The sequence below is a fragment of the Pristiophorus japonicus genome, chromosome 23 (genome assembly GCF_044704955.1).
Source record: "Pristiophorus japonicus isolate sPriJap1 chromosome 23, sPriJap1.hap1, whole genome shotgun sequence".
Taxonomy (NCBI): domain Eukaryota; kingdom Metazoa; phylum Chordata; class Chondrichthyes; family Pristiophoridae; genus Pristiophorus; species Pristiophorus japonicus.
In genome coordinates, this window is record NC_091999.1 from 4,369,788 (window position 1) to 4,392,041 (window position 22,254).

General features: G+C 55.8%; 1 protein-coding gene across 1 annotated transcript; it reads right to left on the reverse strand.

Annotated features, from left to right (window-relative positions):
* Positions 1-2,730: 2,730 nt before the first annotated feature.
* LOC139235693 (cerebellin-1-like) lies at positions 2,731-21,844 on the reverse strand. The gene is made up of 3 exons (XM_070866732.1): positions 21,557-21,844; positions 6,267-6,386; positions 2,731-2,928 (listed from the first exon to the last, which is right to left on the reverse strand). Exons 1-3 carry the CDS (start codon positions 21,842-21,844, stop codon positions 2,731-2,733), a joined length of 606 nt encoding a protein of 201 aa, XP_070722833.1.
* Positions 21,845-22,254: the final 410 nt, after the last annotated feature.

Genomic DNA, 22,254 nt, shown 5'->3' on the forward strand with positions numbered 1-22,254 from the left:
GGGGGGCCTGTCCACACATTCGACCCACCGCCCCCATCCCACCCTGCGGCATCTGGCCCCGCCCACGACCCCCCTCCGCATGACCCACCCCGCCAACCCCCTCCCCCACGCCCCCCCACAGCGACCTTCCGAAATCTCGGCGCCGATCGCTAAGTTCACTACCAGGAGCACGGGATTGGACGGAAGGCAGGGGATCCTTTGAAAGGAGGGCGGGGGGGGGGGGGGGAAGGATGGAGAGCGGGGGCAGGGGGCGCGGGTTACGGGGCAAGTGGCCGTGTTGCGAGAGCAAAGCTTTCTCTCAGGTCCGGCTCTTGGCTAAATGTGGATTTTTTTGAAAGGGGCGGGCTTTGGAACGGCCGGAGATGCTGACTGAAAATCGGGCGCTGGGCTCGCAAGGAACCCTTGTGGCAATGATGGGTTGGCCGGCCGGCCATGGGAAGGGACGTCTACTGTGTATGCTCACCCGGGTTGGCAGAGCGGCTGCGTTGTGAGTGGCTCAGCCAGTCACGTGACGTCCGCGAGACTCGAAGGGGGGCGGCACTTTCCGCGCGGCTTGAGAGGGTTGCACCTCCTGCCCAGGAATCCGTCAGAGTCGGAGCCGGAGACCCGACTGACAGGGGCGATAAATCAGGGGCCGCAGCGAAGGTTTGGGTCGGTACATTCGAGGGACCCCGGTGCGCATGCGCAGAACTCCGAATCGCTCCCCGGGAAAAGCCGAGTCTTCAAGTTGCGGCGTGGTTAACGCCCCCCCGCCCCCGCCCCCCCCCCAGTAAAGCTCTCCGCGTCACTTGCTTCCAACCCGCGCTGTCGCGTCTGTCTGCCGCGGCACGCCGGGAGGCTCACGCGCCCGTGCTGTGCGCGCGCTGGCCGTGACCTCGGCGGGAAGCACTTCCCTGATCCCGTTGAGCGGGCACCAGTTACCCACTCTGCCGGCCTGCACCCGGCGTTTTTTCCGTGACGTCGTTATTGGCGGGCGCTCGAGGGGGGCGGCCGCACCCAATTTGCCGACCGGGGAGCGAGCGCGCGCGCGCGCGTTGCACCAGGACCGACGGCAGGATCGGAGCGACCGTCAGCGGTCAGGCGCCAGTGGTTTGTGCCCCCCCCCCCCCCCTCCCGCCGCCACCCCGGGGAGCCCCCAGCGAATTTTCCGTCGGGGCGCGAAACGGTGGGTTACCTCTTGCGCTCCCATTAACGTCCCCCTCGTGGCCGCTGACTGAGGCGTCGGGCCACCGAAAACCCAGGCCAATAAAACCCCGGCCAGTTGCCTAGGGCTCATCCACGATGAGGTATGCAGTTGTGAGCTTGGGGGGATAAACTGGCAGCGTGTCGTGTGATCGTTAAAGTTTTGCTCAGAAACCAACTTAATGGCAATGCGTTGCCGTGACTTCTTAAGCAAAGAACCCATGAAGCAAATACTTTACAGGAAGGGGAGCGATATTGATTGAAAATTGGGCCCAAGGTGTAGGGCTTGCAAGAAACCCTGATGGGTTGGTCGGCCAACTGTGGGGTGGAAGGCATGGAAGGTGGGGTTACGTAATATATTTGGTTTATGAGCCAAGGGTTTCACATTACCAGTTCATCCACCGGGCTCACGACCACCTGCCCCATCGTGGATCCCCCCCGAACCCAACTGGCTGGGGTTTTATTGAGTGTTGTGAACATCACGTGACGGGCTAAGCCCCTCCCACCTCAACAGCTCTACAACTATATTTTAAACATACAATCAACGAGGCGACCCCCTTTGTTAACGGGGCACAACGAGCAAACCGAATGAATCAAATTAAAACCGGGTTGGCCGGGGGGGGGGGGGGAAGTTACGATGCACCCCAGTCCCCTCCGGCGCCCACCTCTCGCGGAAGGCCGCGAGCGTACCGCGATGTAACCGCGGAAGAGAGGGCAGGCAGTCAGGGGCTGATCGATCCACCCCCTCGACCGCCCGCTGCCTGGACCGGCTGATGGCCCGCCTTGGCCGTGCCCGGGAGCAGTCCTACGAGGAGGCCCTCGGACCTGACCCGCTCCCCCCTCCGCACAGGGTGCCCAAAGATCAGGAGCGTGGGACTGAAAGTGCAAGCCAGAATTTGAGGAGCAGCCCCTTCTAATAGTGGAACGGGGGGCTGCAACCTCGCGCGCTCCACGTACACGTGGAACACGGACTCCTCCAGACCGCAGAAATTGCAGGCGGCCCCGGGAGCCCGTGAACCGACTTTAACGACCGATTGCACGGGACTGCTCCTCAATAGACAAAGGGCCGGGGGGGGGGGACTCCCGCGCGCGGAGGGCACTCCGTTTGGGACCCCCGCCTCCTCCTCCGGACGGCAGGCGAGGACGGCAAAGCGGAGCGTGTGCAGGAACAGCCCGTACAGGAGTCCTCCCTTCCGGGCGCGGACTGAAAGGCGCGGTAAGGGAGATTTCCCGGAGCCGGGCTCAAGCTGTGAGGCGAGGGCTCCCGAGGGCGGTCGCGGAGGCGAGGGGCCGACGAGGAATCCCGCCCGGATGCGCAAGGCAGGGGGGAGGGGGGGGGGGGGCCCGCTGCGGGCGGGATCGGCTCCAGAAAACCCGGGAGCGGGTGCATACACGACAGTGGGGGGGTGGGCGGAGTTAGAGAGACGTACACAAATGACAATTCAGCCGCACGGACGGCGACTCCCGCCGGGACACGGGAACGGTTTGGACGCCCTTCCCGACCCCCTTCACCGGCCCCCCCGGCCTCCGGGATTGGCTGCGGGGGCGTCACAGCGGGAAGACCAGGAAGCCGGAGAACGTAGAGTACTTCCAGCCTCCCATCAGGTTCCCCCGTTCCAGCTTCAGCGAGGCCCGGTCGCCTTTCTCCATCTGCATCAAGCCCGCGTTGGTGGCCGCCTCTCGGGTCACGTCCTGGTCCCCGGCGAAGGCTGAGATCACCGGCCGCCCGTTCAACGTCAGGCTCACCTGCCGGCAGAACACGAGAACATCAGAAACGTAAAGGACGTAAGAATTAGGAACAGGAGTCGGCCATCGAGCCCCTCGAGCCTGCTCCGCCATTCAACAAGATCATGGCTGATCTGGCCGTGGACTCAGCTCCACTTACCCGCCCGCTCCCCGTAACCCTTAATTCCCTTATTGGTTAAAAATCTATCTATCTGTGACTTGAATACATTCAATGAGCTAGCCTCAACTGCTTCCTTGGGCAGAGAATTCCACAGATTCACAACCCTCTGGGAGAAGAAATTCCTTCTCAACTCGGTTTTAAATTGGCTCCCCCTGTATTTTGAGGCTGTGCCCCCCTAGTTCTAGTCTCCCCGACCAGTGGAAACAACCTCTCTGCCTCTATCCTGTCTGTCCCTTTCATTATTTTAAATGTTTCTATAAGATCACCCCTCATCCTTCTGAACTCCAACGAGTAAAGACCCAGTCTACTCAATCTATCATCATAAGGTAACCCCCTCATCTCCGGAATCAGCCTAGTGAATCGTCTCTGTACCCCCTCCAAAGCCAGTATATCCTTCCTTAAGTAAGGTGACCAAAACTGCACGCAGTACTCCAGGTGCGGCCTCACCAATACCCTGTACAGTTGCAGCAGGACCTCCCTGCTTTTGTACTCCATCCCTCTCGCAATGAAGGCCAACATTCCATTCGCCTTCCTGATTACCTGCTGCACCTGCAAACTAACTTTTTGGGATTCTTGCACAAGGACCCCCAGGTCCCTCTGCACCTCAGCATGTTGTAATTTCTCCCCATTCAAGTAATATTCCCTTTTGCTGTTTTTTTTTCCAAGGTGGATGACCTCACACTTTCCGACATTGTATTCCATCTGCCAAACCTTAGCCCATTCACTTAACCTATCCAAATCTCTTTGTAGCCTCTCTGTGTCCTCTACACAACCCGCTTTCCCACTAATCTTTGTGTCATCTGCAAATTTTGTTGCACTACACTCTGTCCCCTCTTCCAGGTCATCTATGTATATTGTAAACAGTTGTGGTCCCAGCACCGATCCCTATGGCACACCACTAACCACCGATTTCCAACCCGAAAAGGACCCATTTATCCCGACTCTCTGCTTTCTGTTCGCCAGCCAATTCTCTATCCATGCTAATACATTTCCTCTGACTCCGCGTACCTCTATCTTCTGCAGTAACCTTTTGTGTGGCACCTTATCGAATGCCTTTTGGAAATCTAAATACACCACATCCATCGGTACACCTCCATCCACCATGCTCGTTATATCCTCAAAGAATTCCAGTAAATTAGTTAAACATGATTTCCCCTTCATGTTGCATCTGCATGGGTTCATGAAGGAGCAGGAGTCGGCCATTCGGCCCCTCGAGCCTGCTCCGCCATTTAATACGATCATGGCCGATCTGATCATGGACTCAGCTCCACTTCCCCGCCCGCTCCCCATAACCCTTGACTCCCTTATTGCTCAAAAATCACCAGGGGAGATAGTCAGACCGATTAACGAAAGACGGGAGGACCTTTTGAACGCATGGATGCCAGCCATACTTTGCCGATGTGGTCAGAAGGTCATAAGAACATAACATAAGAACATAACATAAGAACATGAGAAATAGGAGCAGGAGTCGGCCATTCGGCCCCTCGAGCCTGTTCCGCCATTCAATACGATCATGGCTGATCTGATCATGGACTCAGCTCCACTTCCCCGCCCGCTCCCCATAACCCTTCACTCCCCAATCGTTCAAAAATCTGTCTATCTCCACCTTAAATATATTCAATGACCCAGCCTCCACAGCTCTCTGGGGCAGAGAATTCCACAGATTTACAACCCTCTGAGAGAATAAATTCCTCCTCATCTCAGTCTGAAATGGGCGGCCCCTTATTCTGAGATTATGTCCCCTAGTTTTAGATTCCCCCACGAGGGGAAACATCCTCTCTGCATCTACCCTGTTGAGCTCCCTCAGAATCTTACACATTTCAATAAGATTACCTCTCATTCTTCTAAACTCCAATGAGTAGAGGTCCAACCTGCTCAACCTTTCCTCTTAAGTCAACCCCCTCATCTCTGGAATCAACCGAGTGAACCTTCTCTGAACTGGAGATCACGGCTGATCTTCGACCTCAACTCCACTTTCCTGCACTGTCCCCGTATCCCTTGATACCCTTAATATCCAAAAATATCTGCCTTGAATATACTCAAAGACTGAGCCTCCACTGCCCTCTGGGGCAGAGAATTCCAAAGATTCACCCCCCTCTGAGTGAAGAAGTTTCTCCTCATCTCAGTCCTAAATGGCCGAGCCCTTATCCTGAGACTGTGACCCCTGGTTCTAGACTCCCCAGCCCGGGGGGGGGAAACACCCTCCCTGCATCCACCCTGTCGAGCCCTGTAAGAATTGTGTGTGTTTCAATGAGATCACCTCTCATTCTTCTAAACTCTAGAGAATATCGGCCCAGTCTGCTCAATCTCTCCTCATAGGACAATCCCCCCCATCCCAGGAATCAGTCTGGTGAACCTTCGCTGCACTCCCTCTCTGGCAAGTGTATCCTTCCTTAGGTAAGGAGACCCAAACTGTGCACAATACTCCAGGTGTGGTCTCACCGGGGCCCGATATAATCGCAGTAAGACGTCTTTACTCTTAGACTCAAATCCTCCTGTAATAAAGGCCAACATACCATTTGCTTTCTTAATCACTTGCTGTACCTGCATGTTAACGTTCAGTGATTGGTGTACAAGGACACCCAGGTCCCTCTGAACACCAACACTTCCCAATCTCTCACCATTTAAAAATACTCTGCTTTTCTAGTTTTCCGACCAAAGTGGATAACTTCAAATTTCTCCACATTATATTCGTGGCTATATATCATCCGATCTCCAGCATCTGGGAGAGAGAGAGAGAGAGAGAGAGAGAGTAGACCTTCATCGACCCCACTGCCCCCTTCCCCGGGGCTGGATTTGACCCCGAAGCCCCTGAGGGTCAAAGGTCAGTGTCTGCCCCACTGCTCCAACCATCCATCAGAGAGCACGGCGATCTTCGTCTCCTCTGTCTGAGGCAGGGTTTGACCCCCGAGGCCCCAGAGGGTCAAAGTGAGTGTCTGACCCCGCCCCCCCCCCCCCCCCCCCCCCCACCAACCAGTCACCCATTAGAGAAAGAGGAGGCCTTCATCCCCTGGTCTGGGGCAGGGTTTGACCCCAAGGCACCAGAGGGTCAAAGGTCAATGCTTGACCCACCCAGTCCCCCATTAGAGAGAGAGAGGAGGCCTTCATTTTACCCCACCCCCCCCCACCCCGCCCACCCCTCACCCACTCGAGGGGCTGCGTTTCCATGGCCACTGACCTGAATGGTCTGGCGGTTGTATACCTTGACCACGTGGAAGGTGAAGCTGTAGATCCCCTTCCGAGGCGCGATGAAGGCGCTCAGCTCCCGGCTGAAGTGACTGCCGATATTCACCAGCACCTGCGGCAAAACAAAGGTGGCACCTCAGGGAGTGAGTGAGCTACAGAGTGACTCAGAGCAGGGAGTAATGGAGAGTCGGAGGGAGAGAGAGAGAGAGGGAGGGAGAGAGAGGGGGGCAGAGAGAGAGAGAGAGAGGGAGAGAGAGAGAGAGGGAGGGAGAGAGAGGGGGGGCAGAGAGAGAGAGAGAGAGAGAGGGAGGGAGAGAGAGGGGGGGGACGAGAGAGAGAAAGAGAGGGAGAGAGAGAGAGAGGGAGGGAGAGAGAGGAGGGGCAGAAAGAGGGACGGAGAGAGAGGGGGGGGGGAGAGAGAGAGGGGCAGAGAGAGAGAGAGAGGGAGAGAGAGAGAGAGAGAGGGAGAGAGAGAGAGAGGGAGGGAGAGATGGGGGGACAGAAAGAGAAAGAGAGGGAGAGAGAGAGAGAGGGAGGGAGAGAGAGGGGTGGACGAGAGAGAGAGAGAGAGAGGGAGGGAGAGAGGGGGGGGCAGAAAGAGAGAGAGAGAGAGAGAGAGGAGGGGAGGGAAGAGAGAGAGGGGCAGAGAGAGAGAGAGAGAGGGAGAGAGAGAGAGAGGCGAGGGAGAGAGAGGGGGGGACGAGAGAGAGAGAGAGGGAGAGAGAGGAGAGAGGGAGGGAGAGAGAGGGGGGCAGAAAGAGTGAGAGAGAGAGAGAGAGAGAGAGGGAGAGAGAGAGGGGGCAGAGAGAGAGAGAGATGGAGGGAGAGAGAGAAGGGGCAGAGAGAGGGACGGAGAGAGAGAGGGGGGGAGGGAGAGAGAGAGGGACAGAGAGAGAGGGGGGGAGGGAGAGAGAGCGACGGAGAGAGAGAGAGGGACGGAGAGAGAGAGGGAGAGAGAGAGAGGGAGGGAGAGATAGGGGGACAGAAAGAGAGAGAGAGGGAGAGAGAGAGAGAGGGAGAGAGAGAGAGGGGGGCAGAGAGAGAGAGAGAGAGGGAGGGAGAGAGAGGAGGGGCAGAGAGAGGGACGGAGAGAGAGAGGGGGGGAGGGAGAGAGAGAAGGGCAGAGAGAGAGGGGGGGAGGGAGAGAGCGGGACGGAGAGAGAGAGGGGGCAGAGAGAGAGGTGGGGAGAGAGAGAGGGCTGGAGAGAGAGGGGGGCAGAGAGAGAGGGAGGGAGAGAGAGAGAGAGAGGGAGAGAGAGAGAGGGAGGGAGAGAGAGAGGGACGGAGAGAGAGAGAGGGAGAGAGAGAGGGGGAGAGAGAGAGGGAGGGAAAGAGAGGGGAGCAGAGAGAGAGAGGGGGCAGAGAGAGAGGTGGGGAGAGAGAGAGGGGGAGAGAGAGAGGGGGGGAGGGAGAGGGGGGCAGAGAGAGAGGGGGGAGAGAGAGACAGAGACAGAGAGAGAGAGGGAGGGAGAGAGAGGGGAGCAGAGAGAGAGGGGGGGAGGGAGAGACAGAGACAGAGAGAGAGAGAGGAGATAGAGAGAGAAAGGGGGAGGGAGAGACAGAGAAAGAGAGAGGCAGAGACCAAGAGCGAGAGACACACAGGGAGGGAGGGAGAGAGAGAGGGAGGCAGAGAGTGAGAGACAGAGAGAGAGAGACAGAGCGAGCAAAAGCACGAGAGAAAGCGAGAGAGAGAGAGAGAGGGCAACTGCTACACACAGATCATGAACAGTATTGTGTATCTGAAAAGCATGCACTCCCATGTTCCGCCACCCTTGGGAGTACTGTATATAAGCCGGCCCCTGAGGCCTGTTCCTCACTCTGGAGTGTCTTAATAAACACTGAGGTCACTGTTACTTTAACCTCCCTGTGTGCAGTCTCATCTGTGTTCGGAACACAACAACTGGCGACGAGTATACGAATCCAATGCAAAGATGCAGCAAACTGTGGGCATCCTGGAGAAGTTCTCGGAGGGTGAGGACTGGGAAGCCTATGTCGAACGGCTAGACCAGTACTTTGTAGCCAACGAGCTGGACGGAGAAGGAAGCGCTGCTAAAAGTAGAGCGGTCCTCCTCACGGTCTGCGGGGCACCAACCTACAGCCTCATGAAGCATCTTCTGGCTCCGGTGAAACCCACAGATAAGTCGTATGAGGAGCTGTGTACACTGGTTCGGGAGCATCTTATCCCGAGGGAGAGCGTGCTGATGGTGAGGTATCGGTTCTACATGTGCCAGCGATCTGAAGGTCAGGAAGTGGCGAGCTACGTCGCCGAGCTAAGGCGACTTGCAGGACAATGTGAGTTTGATGGCTACCTGGAGCAAATGCTCAGAGACTTTTTTGTACTGGGCATTGGCCACGAGACCATCCTACGAAAACTTTTAACTGTAGAGACACCGACCCTCAGTAAGGCCATTGCGATAGCACAGGCGTTTATGTCCACCAGTGATAACACCAAACAAATCTCTCAGCACACAAGCGCTGGCAATGTTCATAAATTAACTGGAACTGTGTTCGCGAGCAGAAACGTACAGGGCAGAAACCACGAGTCTGCAACTACCAGCAGGCCTCAGGTGACCCAGATAACCCAGAGTCCGCAACAAAGGATGAATGCAAGGCAATTCACACCTTGTTGGCGTTGTGGAGGCTTCCATTCAGCCTATTCATGCTGCTTCAAAGGGTATGTTTGCAAGAGCTGTGGAACAATGGGGCACCTCCAACGAGCTTGCAGACGAGCTGCAAGCTCTGCAAAACCTGCTAACCACCACGTGGCAGAGGAAGATTGGTCCATGGTGGATCAAAGCAATTTTGAGCCTCAGAGAGAGGAGGCAGATGCTGAAGTACACGGGGTCGCACACATTTACAATGAAATGTCCACCTATGATGCTAAATGTAAAATTGAATGGCTTACCCGTAGCCATGGAACTGGACACTGGCGCTAGCCAATCCATCATGAGTAAAAAGATGTTTAAGAGACAAGGCACTCAGACCAGCCCTGAGCCTCATCCACACGAAACTGAGAACATACACCAAAGAGCTTATCACTGTCCTGGGCAGCGCCATGGTCAAGGTCACCTACGAGGGCACGGTGCACGAACTGCCACTCTGGATTGTCCCGGGCGATGGCCCCACACTGCTTGGAAGGAGCTGGCTGGGCAAAATCCGCTGGAACTGGGATGACATCCGAGCGCTATCACATGTCGATGAGGCCTCATGTACCCAGGTTCTTAACAAATTTCCTTCCCTTTTTGAGCCAGGCATTGGAAACTTTTCCGGGGCGAAGGTGCGGATCCACTTGGTCCCAGAGGCACGACCCATTCACCACAAGGCGCGAGCGGTACCTCACATGATGAGGGAGAGAGTGGAAATCGAGCTGGACAGGCTGCAACACGAGGGCATCATCTCCCCAGTGGAATTCAGCGAGTGGGCCAGCCCGATTGTTCCAGTACTCAAAAGTGATGGCACGGTCAGGATTTGCGGCGATTATAAAGTAACTATTAATCGTTTTTCGCTACAGGACCAATACCCGCTACCTAAGGCAGTCGACCTATTTGCGACGCTGGCAGGAGGCAAGACGTTCACCAAGCTCGACCTGACTTTGGCCTACATGACGCAGGAGCTGGAGGAGTCTTCGAAGGGCCTCACCTGCATCAACACGCACAAGGGACTGTTCATCTACAACAGATGCCCGTTTGGAATTCGGTCGGCTGCAGCGATCGTCCAGAGAAACATGGAGAGCCTACTCAAGTCGATACCACGCACGGTGATTTTTCAGGGCGACATATTGGTCACGGGTCGGGACACCGTCGAGCACCTACAAAACCTGGAGGAGGTCCTCCAGCGACTGGATCGCGTAGGGCTGCGGCTGAAAAGGTCGAAATGTGTCTTCCTGCCAACAGAAGTGGAGTTTTTGGGGAGAAAGATCGCGGCGGACAGCATTCGGCCCACAGACGCCAAGACAGAGGCTGTGTACGGCAATGCAGCGCATGTGCTCAGTTGAGCAACGCGCCCAGAGAGACACCACTAAGTTTGTGGTCCTGGCCCTCCAGACCATGGTCAAGGATCCATGTCGACTATGCGGGCCCGTTTCTCGGTAAAATGTTCCTGGTGGTGGTGGATGCTTTTTCAAAATGGATTGAAGGTGAAATAATGTCGGGAAGCACTGCCACCGCCACCATTGAAAGCCTGAGGACCATGTTTGCCACCCACGGCCTGTCTGACATACTGGTCAGTGACAACGGGCCATGTTTCACCAGTGCCGAATTTAAAGAATTCATGACCCGCAAAGGGATCAAACATGTCACCTCGGCCCCGTTTAAACCAGCCTCCAATGGGCAGGCAGAGCGGGCAGTACAAACAATCAAACAGAGCCTTAAACGAGTCACAGAAGGCTCACTCCAAACCCGCCTGTCCCGAGTACTGCTCAGCTACCGCACGAGACCCCACTGGCTCACAGGGGTGCCCCCGGCTGAGCTACTCATGAAAAGGACACTTAAAACCAGACTCTCGCTGGTTCACCCCAACCTGCATGATCAGGTAGAGAGCAGGCGGCAGCAACAAAATGTAAACAATGGTCGCGCCACTGTGTCACGGGAAATTTATCTGAATGACCCTGTGTATTTGCTAAACTATGGACATGGTCCCAAGTGGATCGCGGGCACAGTGATAGCTAAAGAAGGGAGTAGGATGTTTGTAGTCAAACTAGACAATGGACAAATTTGCAGAAAGCACCTGGACCAAACGAGGCTGCGGTTCACTGACTGTCCTGAACAACCCACAGCAGACACCACCTTTTTCGAGCCCACAACACACACCCAAAGGATCAACGACATCACCCCGGACCAGGAAATCGAACCCATCACGCCCAACAGCCCAGCAAGGCCAGGCTCACCCAGCAGCCCTGCAGGGCCAACAACATGCCAGCCCAGCGAGGGCACAGCCAACACACCAGAACAGACATTTGTACCGAGGCGGTCCACCAGGGAAAGAAAGGCTCCCGACCGCCTCACCTTGTAAATAGTTTTCACTTTGACCTTGGGAGCACTGTATATAAGCCGGCCCCTAAGGCCTGTTCCTCACTCTGGAGTGTCTTAATAAACACTGAGGTCACTGTTACTTTAACCTCCCTGTGTGCAGTCTCATCTGTGTTAGGAATACAACAGACAATGTAGAGGGAGCTTTACTCTGTATCTAACCTGTGCTGTACCTGCCCTGGGAGTGTTTGATGGGACAGTGTAGAGGGAGCTTTACTCTGTATCTAACCCCCTGTCCCTGCCCTGGGAGTGTTTGATGGGACAGTGTAGAGGGAGCTTTACTCTGTATCTAACCCGTGCTGTACCTGCCCTGGGAGTGTTTGATGGGACAGTGTAGAGGGAGCTTTACTCTGTATCTAACCCGTGCTGTACCTGCCCTGGGAGTGTGTGATGGGACAGTGTAGAGGGAACTTCACTCTGTATCTAACCCCATGGCTGTACTCAATATCTCTCCGGTGAGTGCAGGATTGTAGAATCAGTGAAGCAGTGATTGGAGATCGGAGTAAAGCTGACAATTTGTGGGCAGGTATCGGGAAAAATGCCACTTTGAAGCTGAAGGATTGTTATAAAAACCCAAGTGGTTCACAAATTCCCTTCAGGGAAAGGATTCTGTATCTTTGAGCCAGGCTTGGGCCTATTATCGTCTCCAGGCCGTGTCAGAGACTTTATTGGAGCAATGATGACTTAAGGAGAAGGCCTATCGCCCCCTGTACTTAAGGAAGTGGCCATAGAAATAGTGGATGCATTGGTGATCATTTTCCAACAGTCTATTTACTCTGTATCAGTTCCGATGGACTGGAGGGTAGCTAATGTAACACCACTTTTTAAAAAAGGAGGGAGAGAGAAAACAGGGAATTACAGACCGGTTAACCTGACATCAGTAGTGGGGAAAATGTTGGAATCAATTATTAAGGATGAAATAACAACGTATTTGGAAAGCAGTGACAGGATCGGTCCAAGTCAGCATGGATATATGAAAGAGAAATTATGCTTGACAAATCTTCTGGAATTTTTTGAGGATGTAACTCGTAGAGTGGACAAGGGAGAACTAGTGGATGTGGTGTATTTGGACTTTCAAAAGGCTTTTGACAAGGTCCCACACAAGAGATTGGTGTGCAAAATTAAAGCACATGGTATTGGGGGTAATGTACTGACGTGGATAGAGAACTGGTTGGCAGACAGGAAGCAGAGAGTCGGGATAAACGGATCCTTTTCAGAACGGCAGGCAGTGACTAGTGGGGTGCCGCAGGGCTCAGTGCTGGGACCCCAGCTATTTACAATATACATTAATGATTTAGATGAAGGAATTGATTGTAATATCTCCAAGTTTGCAGATGACACAAAGCTGGGTGGCGGTGTGAGCTGTGAGGAGGATGCTAAGAGGCTGCAGGGTGACTTGGACAGGTTAGGTGAGTGGTCAAATGCATGGCAGATGCAGTATAATGTGGATAAATGTGAGGTTATCCACTTTGGTGGCAAAAACACGAAGGCAGAATATTATCTGAATGGCGGCAGGTTAGGAAAAGGGGAGGTGCAACGAGACCTGGGTGTCAGGGTACATCAGTCATTGAAAGTTGGCATGCAGGTTCAGCAGGCGGTGAAGAAAGCAAATGGTATGTTGGCCTTCATAGCGAGAGGATTTGAGTATAGGAGCAGGGAGGTCTTACTGTAGTTGTACAGGGACTTGGTGAGGCCTCACCTGGAATATTGTGTTCAGTTTTAGTCCAATCTGAGGAAGGACGTTCTTGCTATTAAGGGAGTGCAGCGAAGGTTCACCAGACTGATTCCCGGGATGGTGGGACTGACATATGAGGAGAGACTGGATCGACTGGGCCTTTATACACTGGAGTTTAGAAGGATGAGAGGGGATCTCATAGAAACGTATAAGATTCTGACGGGACTAGACAGGTTAGATGTGGGAAGAATGTTCCCGATGTTGGGGAAGTCCAGAACCAGGGGTCACAGTCTAAGGATAAGGGGTAAGCCATTTCGGACTGAGATGAGGAGAAACTTCTTCACTCAGAGAGTTGTTAACCTGTGGAATTCCCTGCCGCAGAGAGTTGTTGATGCCAGTTCATTGGATATATTCAAGAGGGAGTTAGATATGGCCCTTACGGCTAAAGGGATCAAGGGGTATGGAGAGAAAGCGGGATAGGGGTACTGAGGGAATGATCAGCCATGATCTTATTGAATGGTGGTGCAGGCTCGAAGGGCCGAATGGCCTACTCCTGCACCTATTTTCTCTGTTTCTATGTTTCTGTCAGGTGGAAATCGGACAGGGCCTCTCCATCACCAATGCACCCCATAGCAGCCAATTAATTACAACAACAACTTGTATTTATATAGCGCCTTTAACGTAGTGAAATGTCCCAAGGCGCTTCACAGGAGTGTCATGAGATAAAAGTTTGGCACAGAACCGCGTTAGTAGAAATTAGCGCGTGTGATCTAAAGCTTGGTCAAAGAGGTCGGTTTTAAGGAGCGTCTTGAAGGAGGAGAGAGAGGTAGAGAGGCGGAGAGGTTTAGGGAGGGAGTTCCAGAGCTTGGGGTCCAGGCAACAGAAGGCACGGCCACCGATGGTGGAGCGATTATAATCAGGGATGGTCAGGAGGGCAGAATTAGAGGAGCGCAGACATCTCGGGGGGTTGTGGGGCTGGAGGAGATTACAGAGTTAGGGAGGGGGCGAGGGCCATGGAGGGATTTGAAAACAAGGATTTTGAAATCGAGGCGTTGCTTAACCGGGAGCCAATGTAAGAAGTAGGAACATAAGAAATAGGAGCAGCAGGAGTCGGCCATTTGGCCCCTCGAGCCTGCTTCGCCATCTAATAAGATCATGGCTGATCTGATCTCGGGCTCAGCTACACCTCCCCGCCCGTTCCGCATAACCCTTAACTCCTCACGAAGGTCAGCGAGCACAGTGGGTGATGGGTGAGTGGGACTCGGTGCGAGTTAGAACACGGGGCAGTGAGCACAGGGGGTGATGGGTGAGCGGGACTGGGTGCGAGTTAGTACACGGGGCAATGAGCACAGTGGGTGATGGGTGAGCGGGACTGGGTGCGAGTTAGGACACGGGGGCAATGAGCACAGGGGGTGATGGGTGAGCGGGACTGAGTGCGAGTTAGGACACAGGGCAGTGATCACAGGGGGTGATGGGTGAGCGGGACTCGGTGCGAGTTAGGACACGGGGGCAGTGAGCACAGGAGGCGATGGGTGAGCGGGACTCGGTGCGAGTTAAGACACGGGGCAGCGAGCACAGGGGGTGATGGGTGAGTGGGACTCGGTGCGAGTTAGGACACGGGGGCAGTGAGCACAGGGGGTGATGGGTGAGCGGGACTCGGTGCGAGTTAGGACACGGGGGCAGTGAGCACAGGGGGTGATGGGTGAGCGGGACTCGGTGCGAGTTAAGACACGGGGCAGCGAGCACAGGGGGTGATGGGTGAGCGGGACTGGGTGCGAGTTAGGACACAGGGCAGCGAGCACAGGGGGTGATGTGTGAGCGGGACTTGGTGCGAGTTAGGACACGGGGGCAGCGAGCACAGGGGGTGATGGGTGAGCGGGACTCGGTGCGAGTTAGGACACGGGGCAGCGAGCACAGGGGGTGATGGGTGAGCAGGACTCGGTGCGAATTAGGACACGGGACAGCCGAGTTTTGGATCACCTCTAGTTTACGTAGGGTAGAATGTGGGAGGCCGGCCAGGAGTGCGTTGGAATGGTCAAGTCTGGAGGTAACAAAGGCATGGATGAGGGCTTCAGCAGCGGATGAGCTGAGGCAGGGGCGGAGACGGGCGATGTTACGGAGGTGGAAATAGGCGGTCTGAGTTATGCTGTGGATATGTGGCCGGGAGCTCATTTCAGGGTCAAATACGACACCAAGGTGGCGAACAGTCTGGTTCAGCCTCAGACAGGAGTTGGGGCGAGGGAGGGAGTCAGTGTCCAGGGAACGGAGTTTGTGGCGGGGACTGAAAACAATGAACGCTGCCTTCCAATTATTCTCAAACCCCCAGGATAAGAAGACACAGCTCTAAAATTAGAGCAAGGCTTTTCGGCAAGATGTGAGGAAGCATTTCTTCATACAAAGGGCAGTGGAAGTCTGGAACTTACTCGAAATGTTGTCGAGGCTGGGGGGCGGGGGGCTCAATCGAAATATTTCAGAACTAAGATTGATGAGTTTTTATTGGGAAAGGGTGTTAAAGGTCACGGAACCAAGGTGTGTAGATGGAATTAAGTTTCACATCATCCATGATCTAAATGAGTGGCAGAGCAGGCTCGAGGGGCTGAATGGGCCTCCTCCTGTTCCTATAAAACAGGCTCGAGGGGCTGAATGGGCCTCCTCCTGTTCCTATAAAACAGGCTCGAGGGGCTGAATGGGCCTCCTCCTGTTCCTGTGTAACAGGCTCGAGGGGCTGAATGGCCTCCTCCTGTTCCTGTGCAACAGGCTCGAGGGACTGAATGGTCTCCTCCTGTTCCTGTGTAACAGGCTCGAGGGGCTGAATGGGCCTCCTCCTGTTCCTGTGCAACAGGCTCGAGGAGCTGAATGTCCTCCTCCTGTTCCTGTGCAACAGGCTCGAGGGGCTGAATGGGTCTCCTCCTGTTCCTATAAAACAGGCCCGAGGGGCTGAATGGGCCTCCTCCTGTTCCTGTGTAACAGGCTCGAGGGGCTGAATGGGCCTCCTCCTGTTCCTATAAAACAGGCTCGAGGGGCTGAATGGGCCTCCTCCTGTTCCTGTGTAACAGAATCAAGGCGCTGAATGGGCCTCCTCCTGTTCCTGTGTAACAGGCTCGAAGGGCTGAATGGGCCTCCTCCTGTTCCTCTGTAACAGGCTCGAGGGGCTGAGTGGCCTCCTCCTGTTCCTATAAAATAGGCTCGAGGGGTTGAATGGGTCTCCTCCTGTTCCTATAAAACAGGCTTGAGGGGCTGAATGGGTCTCCTCCTCTTCCTATAAAACAGGCTCGAGGGACTGAATGGCCTCCTCCTGTTCCTGTGCAACAGGCTCGAGGGGCTGAATGGCCTCCTCCTGTTCCTGTGCAACAGGCTCGAGGGGCTGAATGGGCCTCCTCCTGTTCCTGTGTAACAGGCTCGAGGGGCTGAATGGGCCTCCTCCTGTTCCTATGCAACAAACTCGAGGGGCTGAATGACCTCCTCCTGTTCCTGTGCAACAGGCTCGAGGGACTGAATGGCCTCCTCCTGTTCCTGTGTAACAGGCTCGAGGGGCTGAATGGCCTCCTCCTGTTCCTGTGTAACAGGCTCGAGGGGCTGAATGGCCTCCTCCTGTTCCTGTGCAACAGGCTAGAGGGACTGAATGGCCTCCTCCTGTTCCTGTGTAACAGGCTCGAGGGGCTGAATGGACCTCCTCCTGTTCCTGTGTAACAGGCTCGAGGGGCTGAATGGGCCTCCTCCTGTTCCTGTGTAACAGGCTCGAGGGGCTGAATGGCCTCCTCCTGTTCCTGTGTCACAGGCTCGAGGGGCTGAATGGGCCTCCTCCTGTTCCTGTGTAACAGGCTCGAGGGGCTGAATGGCCTCCTCCTGTTCCTGTGTAACAGGCTCGAGGGGTTGAATGGGCCTCCTCCTGTTCCTGTGTAACAGGCTCGAGGGGCTGAATGGCCGCCTCCTGTTCCTGTGTAACAGGCTCGAGGGGCTGAATGTCCTGCTCCTGTTCCTGTGTAACAGGCTCGAGGGGCTGAATGTCCTGCTCCTGTTCCTGTGTAACAGGCTCGAGGGGCTGAATGGCCTCCTCCTGTTCCTATGTAACAGGCTCGAGGGGCTGAATGGCCTCCTCCTGTTCCTGTGTAACAGGCTCGAGGGGCTGAATGGGCCTCCTCCTGTTCCTGTGTAACAGGCTCGAGGGGCTGAATGGGCCTCCTCCTGTTCCTGTGTAACAGGCTCGAGGGGCTGAGTGGCCTCCTCCTGTTCCTATAAAACAGGCTCGAGGGGTTGAATGGGTCTCCTCCTGTTCCTATAAAACAGGCTTGAGGGGCTGAATGGGTCTCCTCCTCTTCCTATAAAACAGGCTCGAGGGGCTGAATGGGTCTCCTCCTGTTCCTATAAAACAGGCTCGAGGGGCTGAATGGGCCCCCTCCTGTTCCTATAAAACAGGCTCGAGGGGCTGAATGGGCCTCCTCCTGTTCCTGTGTAACAGGCTCGAGGGGCTGAATGGGCCTCCTCCTGTTCCTATGCAACAAACTCGAGGGGCTGAATGACCTCCTCCTGTTCCTGTGCAACAGGCTCGAGGGACTGAATGGCCTCCTCCTGTTCCTGTGTAACAGGCTCGAGGGGCTGAATGTCCTGCTCCTGTTCCTGTGTAACAGGCTCGAGGGGCTGAATGGCCTCCTCCTGTTCCTATGTAACAGGCTCGAGGGGCTGAATGGCCTCCTCTTGTTCCTGTGTAACAGGCTCGAGGGGCTGAATGGGCCTCCTCCTGTTCCTGTGTAACAGGCTCGAGGGGCTGAATGGGCCTCCTCCTGTTCCTGTGTAACAGGCTCGAGGGGCTGAGTGGCCTCCTCCTGTTCCTATAAAACAGGCTCGAGGGGTTGAATGGGTCTCCTCCTGTTCCGATAAAACAGGCTTGAGGGGCTGAATGGGTCTCCTCCTCTTCCTATAAAGCAGGCTCGAGGGGCTGAATGGGTCTCCTCCTGTTCCTATAAAACAGGCTCGAGGGGCTGAATGGGCCCCCTCCTGTTCCTATAAAACAGGCTCGAGGGGCTGAATGGGCCTCCTCCTGTTCCTGTGTAACAGGCTCGAGGGGCTGAATGGGCCTCCTCCTGTTCCTATGCAACAAACTCGAGGGGCTGAATGACCTCCTCCTGTTCCTGTGCAACAGGCTCGAGGGACTGAATGGCCTCCTCCTGTTCCTGTGTAACAGGCTCGAGGGGCTGAATGGCCTCCTCCTGTTCCTGTGTAACAGGCTCGAGGGGCTGAATGGCCTCCTCCTGTTCCTGTGCAACAGGCTCGAGGGACTGAATGGTCTCCTCCTGTTCCTGTGCAACAGGCTCGAGGGGCTGAATGGCCTCCTCCTGTTCCTGTGCAACAGGCTCGAGGGGCTGAATGGCTTTCTCCTGTTCCTGTGTAACAGGCCTGAGGGGCTGAATGGGCCTCCTCCTGTTCCTGTGTAACAGGCTCGAGGGGCTGAATGGGCCTCCTCCTGTTCCTGTGCAACAGGCTCGAGGAGCTGAATGTCCTCCTCCTGTTCCTGTGCAACAGGCTCGAGAGGCTGAATGGCCTCCTCCTGTTCCAGTGCAACAGGCTCGAGGGGCTGAATGGCCTCCTCCTGTTCCTGTGCAACAGGCTCGAGGGGCTGAATGGCCTCCTCCTGTTCCTGTGTAACAGGCTCGAGGGGCTGAATGGGCCTCCTCCTGTTCCTGTGTAACAGGCTCGAGGGGCTGAATGGGCCTCCTCCTGTTCCTGTGTAACAGGCTCGAGGGGCTGAATGGCCTGCTCCTGTTCCTGTGTAACAGGCTCGAGGGGCTGAATGGGCCTCCTCCTGTTCCTGTGTAACAGGCTCGAGGGGCTGAATGGCCTCCTCCTGTTCCTGTGTAACAGGCTCGAGGGGTTGAATGGGCCTCCTCCTGTTCCTGTGTAACAGGCTCGAGGGGCTGAATGGCCTCCTCCTGTTCCTGTGTAACAGGCTCGAGGGGCTGAATGGCCTCCTCCTGTTCCTGTGCAACAGGCTCGAGGGACTGAATGGTCTCCTCCTGTTCCTGTGTAACAGGCTCGAGGGGCTGAATGGGCCTCCTCCTGTTCCTGTGCAACAGGCTCGAGGAGCTGAATGTCCTCCTCCTGTTCCTGTGCAACAGGCTCGAGAGGCTGAATGGCCTCCTCCTGTTCCAGTGCAACAGGCTCGAGGGGCTGAATGGCCTCCTCCTGTTCCTGTGCAACAGGCTCGAGGGGCTGAATGGCCTCCTCCTGTTCCTGTGTAACAGGCTCGAGGGGCTGAATGGGCCTCCTCCTGTTCCTGTGTAACAGGCTCGAGGGGCTGAATGGGCCTCCTCCTGTTCCTGTGTAACAGGCTCGAGGGGCTGAATGACCTGCTCCTGTTCCTGTGTAACAGGCTCGAGGGGCTGAATAGGCCTCCTCCTGTTCCTGTGTAACAGGCTCGAGGGGCTGAATGGCCTCCTCCTGTTCCTGTGTAACAGGCTCGAGGGGTTGAATGGGCCTCCTCCTGTTCCTGTGTAACAGGCTCGAGGGGCTGAATGGCCGCCTCCTGTTCCTGTGTAACAGGCTCGAGGGGCTGAATGTCCTGCTCCTGTTCCTGTGTAACAGGCTCGAGGGGTTGAATGGGCCTCCTCCTGTTCCTGTGCAACAGGCTCGAGGAGCTGAATGTCCTCCTCCTGTTCCTGTGCAACAGGCTCGAGAGGCTGAATGGCCTCCTCCTGTTCCAGTGCAACAGGCTCGAGGGGCTGAATGGCCTCCTCCTGTTCCTGTGCAACAGGCTCGAGGGGCTGAATGGCCTCCTCCTGTTCCTGTGTAACAGGCTCGAGGGGCTGAATGGGCCTCCTCCTGTTCCTGTGTAACAGGCTCGAGGGGCTGAATGGGCCTCCTCCTGTTCCTGTGTAACAGGCTCGAGGGGCTGAATGGCCTGCTCCTGTTCCTGTGTAACAGGCTCGAGGGGCTGAATGGCCTCCTCCTGTTCCTGTGTAACAGGCTCGAGGGGTTGAATGGGCCTCCTCCTGTTCCTGTGTAACAGGCTCGAGGGGCTGAATGGCCGCCTCCTGTTCCTGTGTAACAGGCTCGAGGGGCTGAATGTCCTGCTCCTGTTCCTGTGTAACAGGCTCGAGGGGCTGAATATCCTGCTCCTGTTCCTGTGTAACAGGCTCGAGGGGCTGAATGGCCTCCTCCTGTTCCTGTGTAACAGGCTCGAGGGGCTGAATGGGCCTCCTCCTGTTCCTGTGTAACAGGCTCGAGGGGCTGAATGGCCTCCTCCTGTTCCTGTGTAACAGGCTCGAGGGGCTGAATGGCCTCCTCCTGTTCCTGTGTAACAGGCTCGAGGGGCTGAATGGCCTCCTCCTGTTCCTGTGTAACAGGCTCAAGGGGCTGAATGGCCTCCTCCTGTTCCTGTGTAACAGGCTCAAGGGGCTGAATGGGCCTCCTCCTGTTCCTATGTAACAGGCTCGAGGGGCTGAATGGGCCTCCTCCTGTTCCTGTGTAACAGGCCCGAGGGACTGAATGGCCACTTCCTGATTCTATGCTCCTTCATGGCACAGAATGAGGCCATTTCGGAAAGAATGAAAGACAGAGTTGTATTTATATCGCACTTTTTACGAACACCGAACATCTCAAAGCGCTTTGCAGCCAATGAAATAGTTTAGGAGTGCAGTCACTGTTGCAATGTGGGAAACGCCAATTTGCGCACAGCAAGCTCCCACACAGAGCAATGTGATCATGACCCAGATCATCTGTTTTTTTGTTATGTTAATCGGGGGATAAATATTGGCACCAGGACACCGGATCCCTGGTTCTAGACTCCCCAGCCCGGGGGGAAACACCCTCCCTGCATTTACCCTGTCAAGCCCTGTCAGAATTGTGTGTGTTTCAATGAGATCACCTCTCATTCTTCTAAACTCTAGAGAATATCGGCCTCAATCTCTCCTCATGGGACAATCCCCCCCCATCCCAGGAATCAGTCTGGTGAACCTTCGCTGCACTCCCTCTCTGGCAGGTATATCCTTCCTTAGGCAAGGAGACCCAAACTGTGCACAGTACTCCAGGTGTGGTCTCACCGGGGCCAGATATAATCGCAGCAAGACTCTTGGACTCAAATCCTCCTGTAATAAAGGCCAACATACCATTTGCTTTCTTAATCGCTTGCTGTACCTGCCCGGTAACTTCCAGTGATTGGTGTACAAGGGCCACCCAGGTCCCCTCCACCAACACCAACATTTCTCTGACTTCACAATTCTCCACATTCTGTTGCATTTGCCGTGTTCTTGCCCGCTCACTCAGCCAGACTGTATCCCCTTGAAGGCTCTTTAGGGGGCGTGTCGAGCTGTTGAGGCGGGGAGTGGCTTGGCCAGTCACGTGATGTCGCCAAGACTCAATAAAACCCCAGCCAGTTGGGTTCGGGGGGGGATCCACGATGGGGCAGGTGGTTGTGAGCCCGGTGGATGAACCGGTAATGTGCCGGTGTGATTGTTAAACCCTTTGCTAATAAACCCACTCGTTCTGAATGGCGAGGTGTTGCTATGAATTGTTAAACGAATACATTACAGCAGGGTGGGCTGGGGGTGGGCTGGGGGGGGTTAGGGGTGGAGGGATCTTGCTCACCTGGTCAAAGTAGATGGTCATGGTCCGGTTGCTCATCTCCGAGGGCTCGTGGTTGGTGCCGCGGATGGCGGAGAAGGCGGCCTTGCCGGCGCTGGAGCGTACCGACATGCCCAGGGCGCCGGCCACGCCCGTCGGCTCGGTCAGGGGGTCAGAGTCGCACACCACCAGGCACTTGCCCTCCAGCACCACTGGCTCCGTCTCGTTCTGGGCCCGGGCTGGGCCGAGGAGGAGAGGCAACAACAGCAGCAGCGGCGACAGGAGCAGCGACGGGCAAAGCAGGCCCGACATGGCGGAGGCCGACCGCCTGCGCCCCCCCCCACCCAACCCCCCCACCCCCCCCCCCCCACACACAACCCCACCGACACCTCCTCCTGTCCAACGGACGCACAAAGGCCCGGTTTCACCTTCACCCGGCAGCCGGCTGTTCTCGGCCCGCGACGAGGCCCGGAGAGTCGTCCTCCTGGCGACCTCGGTGGCCTGGAAGTAAACAACCACAACCGGGGGGGTGGTGGGGGCGAGGGAGGGGGGGGGGGGTGGCGGGCGGGGAAAGACAAGAAAAAAAAAACAAAACCCCCCCCCCCCCCCCGCCCGGGTATCTTCTCCAAGGCAAAGGCGAGGCTGCAGATTTCGCACCACTCGGGGTAGGCCCGGAAAGAAGCCTGGGGTCAAAGTTCACCGGGCCTCTTGGCTGATTGGTA

What these genes read in the sequence shown, in the direction of transcription:
- LOC139235693 (XM_070866732.1), bottom strand. Translation starts at nt 21,844, where the DNA reads ATGTCGGGCCTGCTTTGCCCGTCGCTGCTCCTGTCGCCGCTGCTGCTG. An exon ending in TGACCATCTACTTTGACCAG is followed by an intron (nt 6,387 to 21,556) that starts GTGAGCAAGATC and finishes GTTTTGCCGCAG; the next exon opens with GTGCTGGTGAATATCGGCAG. An exon ending in ACAACCGCCAGACCATTCAG is followed by an intron (nt 2,929 to 6,266) that starts GTCAGTGGCCAT and finishes TTCTGCCGGCAG; the next exon opens with GTGAGCCTGACGTTGAACGG.